The sequence below is a fragment of the Pseudoliparis swirei genome, chromosome 1 (assembly GCF_029220125.1).
Source record: "Pseudoliparis swirei isolate HS2019 ecotype Mariana Trench chromosome 1, NWPU_hadal_v1, whole genome shotgun sequence".
NCBI lineage: Eukaryota > Metazoa > Chordata > Actinopteri > Perciformes > Liparidae > Pseudoliparis > Pseudoliparis swirei.
The window spans coordinates 18034677-18040971 of NC_079388.1; the positions used below are offsets into that span (position 1 = coordinate 18034677).

General features: G+C 44.3%; 1 protein-coding gene across 1 annotated transcript; it reads left to right on the plus strand.

The window, feature by feature from the left end:
* The first annotated feature begins 3614 nt into the window (after nucleotides 1-3614).
* On the plus strand, nucleotides 3615-5304 carry LOC130198237 (L-selectin-like). Its single transcript, XM_056421386.1, has 4 exons — nucleotides 3615-3651; nucleotides 3816-4064; nucleotides 5007-5190; nucleotides 5289-5304. Exons 1-4 carry the CDS (start codon nucleotides 3615-3617, stop codon nucleotides 5302-5304), a joined length of 486 nt encoding a protein of 161 aa, XP_056277361.1.
* The last annotated feature ends 991 nt before the right edge of the window (nucleotides 5305-6295 follow it).

Here is a 6295-nt window from a genome sequence, read left to right on the forward strand (position 1 = left end):
TGCTCGGTTTTGACTTATATGGCTCCTCCACGAATCGCCACCTTAACGTGGTGGAGGAGTTTGAGAGACTCAGTGTTCCTGGGAGCTATGTTGTTCGAGGCATTAGTCTCTGGTCGGGTCTCCAAGGCAAACAGGTCTCGGGTGAGAGTCCAGACTAAGAGCGGTTCAAAAACCGATTGAAGCTACCTCGTCTGGTGGCCGGGCCTTCGCCTATGGGGTCGAAGAAATAACATGGCCCAGCCACCCTGTGGACAAGCATCGGGGTCGGGTGCTATGTAGACCGGGCGGCGGGCTGGGCGGGGGGCCTGGGCGGACCGATCAGCAAAGACTAGCACGAGGGACGTGGAACGTCACCTCGCTAGCGGGAAAGGAACTAGACTCACCTCCACATGCAGCACTGGCTCTGGAACCAAGCTCCTGGAGAAGGGTTGGACTCTGTTTTTTTCTGGAGTTGCCCAGTGTGAGAGGCGCCGGGCGGGAGTGGGGATACTCACAAGCCCCCGGCTTGTCACGGGGAGTGTAACGGGGTGAGGCTCAGGCGCAGAGAGACAAGCTGGACGAAATATAAATAACAAAAAGCACTCTTTAATGAGGCAAAACAGTTGCAAAATAAACAAGGTCCAAAAGGGGCAGGCAGAGGATCATCGGTCAGGGCAGGCAGGGTCGGATCGGCCAGGGCAGGCAGGCAAGCAGGATCGAAGCAGGCAGGATCAGGAACACAGACAGGACGACGGGAAAAGGACACGGAACAAGAGACGACAATCGGACAGCAGACAAGGGAAAGACTGACACAATATATAGGGGGGGAAACAGGTGTACGACATCAGACTAACGAGACAAGAGTGGCTGAGGGCAGGTGCAGGGAATTAAACAAGAGAGAGAAGACACAGGAGACACGGAACATAGGAGACACGGAACATAGGAGACACGGAACATAGGAGACACGGAACCGGGTGTTACACGGCTGAGCGCTGCCGTGTTAGAGTTTTCCCCGGAGAACGAGATGGTCGCCTCCCTCCAAACCAGAGCAGAGGCCGCTAAGGTTGTCAAAAAGCTCCTTGGTGACAAGGGGCTGGGGGTGGATGAGATCCGCCCTGAGATGCTGAAGGCGACATTGTTGGGCTGTCTTGGCTGATACGCCTCTTCAATGTCGCGTGGGGGTCAGGAACAGTGCCCTTGGACTGGCAGACCGGGTGGTGGTTCCCATTTTTAAAAGTGTGCTCGAACGATTGCGGTATCACACTACTCAGCCTTACGGGGAAAGTTTATACCAGGGTGCTGGAAAGGAGGCTCAAACCGTTGGTCGAACCTCAGATTCAAGACCAGCACGTTCCGGTCGTGAACTGTAAACCAGCTCTTTACCCTCGCAAGAATACTTGAGGGGTGCTGGGAGTTTGCCCAACCAGTCTAGATGTGCTTTGTGGACTTGGAGAAGGCTTTCGACCGGGTCCCTCTGGGATTGTTGTGGGGGGTGCTGCTTTAGTATTTGGTTCCGGACTCGTTGCTTCGGGCTATCCGGACTCTGTACGCCTGCAGTAGGAGCTGTGTTCGCATTCTCGGCATTAAGTCAGACACGTTCCCGGTGGGTGTTGGCCTCCGCCATGGCTGCCCTTTATCAACGTTCCTGTTTGTGATTTTAAGGGACAGGATATCTAGACGCAGTCTGGGGATGGAGCAAGTCAGGTTTAGGGATCTCGGGATCGCCTCTCTGCTGTTTGCAGATGATGTGGTCCTGTTAGCATCCTCGGACCGTGACCGCCGGCATTCGCTGGGGCGTTTTCAGGCTTGTGTGAAGCGGCGGGAATGAGAGTCAGCACCTACAAATCTGAGGCCATGGTGCTCTGCCGGAAACCGGTGGATTGCTCCCTCCAGGTGGGGACAGAGTGCCTACCCCAAGCGAAGGAGTTCAAGTATCTTGGGGTCTTGTTCACGAGTGAAGGTAAGATGGAGCGGGAGATCGGCGGGCGGATCGGTGCAGCTGCAGCAGTAAAACAGGCGCTGCACCGGCCCGTCTTGGTGAAGAGGAGCTGAGCCTAAAGGCAAAGCTCTCAATTTACGGTCTACGTTCCAGTCCTCACCTTTGGTCAAGAACTTTAGGTAGTGACCGAAAGATCAAGGTCACGAATACAAGCGGCCGAAATGAGTTTCCTCCGTAGAGCTCAGCCTTAGAGAGAGGGTACGGAGCTCGGTCATCAGGAGGGAGCTTGGAGTCGAGCCGCTACTCCTTCGCATCGAAAGGAGTCAGCTGAGGTGGTTCAGGCATCTGATTCGGACGCCTCCTGGACACCTCCCTTTAGAGGGTTTCCAGGCATGTCCAACTGGGAGGAGACCCCAGGGAAGACCCAGGACACGCTGGAGGGATCTCCCGGCTGGCCTGGGAACGCCTCGCGATCCCCCAGAATGAGCTGGAAAATGTTGCGGGCGAGAGGGAAGTCTGGGTCGGCCTGCTGGGTCTGCTGCCTCCGCGACCCGATACCGGACTAAGCGGATGCGAATGGATGGATGGGTATCCGTAGTAAGCTGGATAATTTTCAGGATGAGATTACAGAAGTGAGTTTTTACAGTTCCAGGAAACAAGTTTGGAAAAATCACCATAGCAACACATCCAAAAATGTGAACCTGCTTCAACGCAGGCTCATTAAGTCTAACTGGATAAGATGGCCAGATGAGAAATTCCACAAACTGACAAACTAATTGATTTCACTTCTATTCATACCACTGGTTCTCAACCTTTATTCAGTGATGCAACCCCTGTGGAACTATTCTTTAGCCCCTAACCGGCACAAAGTATTTTCCGTTAAAAAGAAAGCTGTATTACACAACACTTTGCCATAAGTGTTTGATTTAATATAGGATGTATACAATTCAGCTTATGAACATACACTTAAGTTATTCAATATTTATGAAGAAACTATTCATAAAAAATGATTTTTTAAATCGGTGCTAATTTTAAATATATATTTTTAAATCTCACGTGCCCCTATTTGAGAACCACTTCTTGATACTGGTTGCTTTCGTGCCTTTAGGTCATTAAATTCTTCATGACCGGCTTCAAGGTCAGACACTCAATTTCCCTATACCTTGATTTGTATTTTCTACATCCTGTAGTCTCAAATAAAGATCGAATCATTTACAATACTTTGCATAGTTACCTTGGAGACGGAGAGGAAGAAGGGAATACAATTCAGTGCATACTAACTAAAGGCTTGAGATGTGTTGAAACAAAGCGGGGAAACCAGAGCTGGAGCTTTCTCAGGTAGGCCGAATGATCTTCTTTCTTCTATAATGTTTTCTATCTTCTTCTTTGAGTTTTATTTGTCTTATAGATATATTAGATATGTGATATGTATAAACAGTTTAGTTTTTAAGCTTGAGGTCTTTAAATTTTCACACTATCTTCCTAAATGTGCCTCATCACTAATCCTATTTGCTTTTTATTTTTATTAGGAATTTAAAAGCACAACAAAGATTAGTTATTTGACATTATTTGTTTGTCTTTGTTTTGTTTCAATTTTCAGGAATCTCAGGCATTTTTTACTTTTAGATCAAAAATATTTTCTGTGCCAATTCCGGTAAAAGAAAAGAGCAAAAAGTGACATGTGTGTATTTCCACGATGAAGAAGACAATGCTGTTTGTGCTCACTCTCTCAGGTCAGAGGAATTATTGTGTGAGAATGATTTTGTAGCAAAAACACATATTTACAGTGGTGATAATTATCTACATGTATTATTAACAATGGTTGTATTTGCTGCATGGTTGTTGTAATAGAGTAAAATAAATCAGTGTAAATGAAAAACAGTCCTTTGTCCATCAGGGCTGACTGCTCCGTCGACCAGCGTCATGAGAGAGTACCACTATGTAAAGATGTTGAAGACCTGGACCGAAGCTCAGAGTTACTGCAGAGAGAAGTTCACTGACCTTGCAGCTGTAGAAAATCAAAGTGACAACGACAGTCTGCTGAGTGTGTTGCAGAGCCTTGGGGACTACGCATGGATAGGGCTTTATGATAAGACGGCAGGATGGAAGTGGGCACTGGGAGATGCAGACTTCAATAATGAGTACAGTAACTGGGGAAGAAATGAGCCTAACAAGAAGAACAGCGATGAGACCTGCGCTTTTATGTTCATAGAAGGAAGTTGGGCTGACGCAACGTGTACGGTAACACTACATCCTGCAGTCTGCTATTATGGTAACAAAGATGTTTAATTAGTTCCGTTGCGAGTTGCTTTCTAACAATATACATTATTTTGACTTGCTTTTAAACTCAGTTTCCAGCTCATAGGATCTTCATCAAAAATGTTGATGTTCTTTATTATTATTACAATGAACTCAGTTACTTGTCATGTTTTGGAAACGAGGTGAAAAAACTGAGTTCACTAGTGTGACTCGGGGTAATGCCCCCCATCCAACATTATTATAATTTTATGGCGATTGTAGTGCAATACTTGGCTAACCATAACTTGTAAATGGTTAGTAGTATAACAGATATGTTGTATAGCATTTCATGTTTATCAGGTTAAAGTTTGCAGTGAATGATCCACACTACGATCTGAAAATACAGAAGACGCCAAATTGATCACAAAACAACTGAAATGCAATGTTGACAATGTTTAATTAAAATGTTCAGGTCAAAGTAGATTCACACTTCTGTTTTCTCTCTCCCTCTGTATTCACTGCCTCTCCCATTCTGTCACTCCTCAATTGTTTCTTCCGTCAGCTTGTGTTTATTTTTTTAGTTGAGTTTTGAATTTTAATTATAGAAATGTGTCTTTTACAATAATGTCTATACATTTAATAATAATATATTGCATTAAAATTATAGTCGGTGCTTTTGTTATTAAATTGAGTATATGGGCTTTATACCAATATCTTTTAGTCAGAAAAAACTGCAGATACTTCAAAGGTGACTGTACTGAAAATGTATCTTTCTTTACCTTCATGGCACAATGTCAACCCACATTCCAACCTATTAATATTTTTTTCTTCCTTCTTTCTTTTCTTGCAGAAAAAGGTCCTTCAAAGTACATTTTAGTGGAAGCCCCAATGACTTGGGACGAGGCGAGAACATACTGTAGGTCCAGGTACACGGACCTCGTTAGTGTGAGGAACCAGTCTGAGAACAATCAAATCAAATCACTGCTGACAACGAAGACCTGGTTGGGTCTCCACAGAAAGATCTGGGCTTACTGGTCCGACCAGACCCCCAACACCTTCACGAACTGGAACGAGAATTATCCCAAGAATATTAAGAATAAGGAATCTTGTGTCATGGTCGACACAAATACAGGAATGTGGTCAAATGATGCCTGTAACATAAAAAACTATTTCATCTGTCAAAAGGTTTATTCACATCAGCAGCAAACGTTCAAGTTAAAGTTCCAGTCCAAAGCCGACCTGAAAGATCCGGCCATCCAGCAGCAGCTTTTAGAGCAGGTACAGTAAGCGAGACGTTAACGGGTTTGTTGGAGTTTCAACTTCCCCAGAGATGCAAAAGTAGCTTAACTCTCTTAAAGGAGCATTCAGACTAACTCCTACACAGTGGATGTTTTTTTTCTGAAGTAAGCTAACCCCACAAAATAGCATAGTAAGATAATGGTATTCTTCTTGGTTTGGATGTAAGCTGTTATCATTTTAATCTTTTCTGCTTCCCTCAGACTAAAAAAAGAAAACATCAGTTCACATTCAACATGTTATTTCTCTGCAGCTGCATGCTAAACTGGAGAAACATGGGCTATCTGACTTTAAACTACGCTGGACTCAGAAGGATGGGCAGACCTTTCACAAGGAACAAAAGATGAAGAAAGAAAAAGGTACCTTTTGTATTTTTCTCAATATGGGAGATTATCTTTTATGGGTTGGTTACTTTAACTGCACGTTTGAAGCATTAGTTGAACATTTAGGGAAATACGATAATTTGCGGTAAAGATACAAGAGTGATATTGATCTTATCTAAATGTTCACATTAATGTCAATAATAGTTTCCACTAAATTGTCAAAACTAATCCTTTAAACCACATGTATGCCTTTCAAGTTCTTCCTCTTTAGGGCCGGTTTGGTGAGTGGTCATTGGGCAGACGACATCGTGGATTTAACGGCAACGCAATCTTTCAGTTACTACTTCAGTTTCAATTCATACTTTCTACACCATGAGTGATAGAATGGCTTTGTGGGTAAATATGTTTGGTTGCATAATTTGTGTCTACAGTACATCATATTAAGTTGTTTGGGTTTGTTTTTGTTGCATTACTTGCAGTCCTTTGCAAATATAACTTAATTTCTAGATTTGCTGTGAAA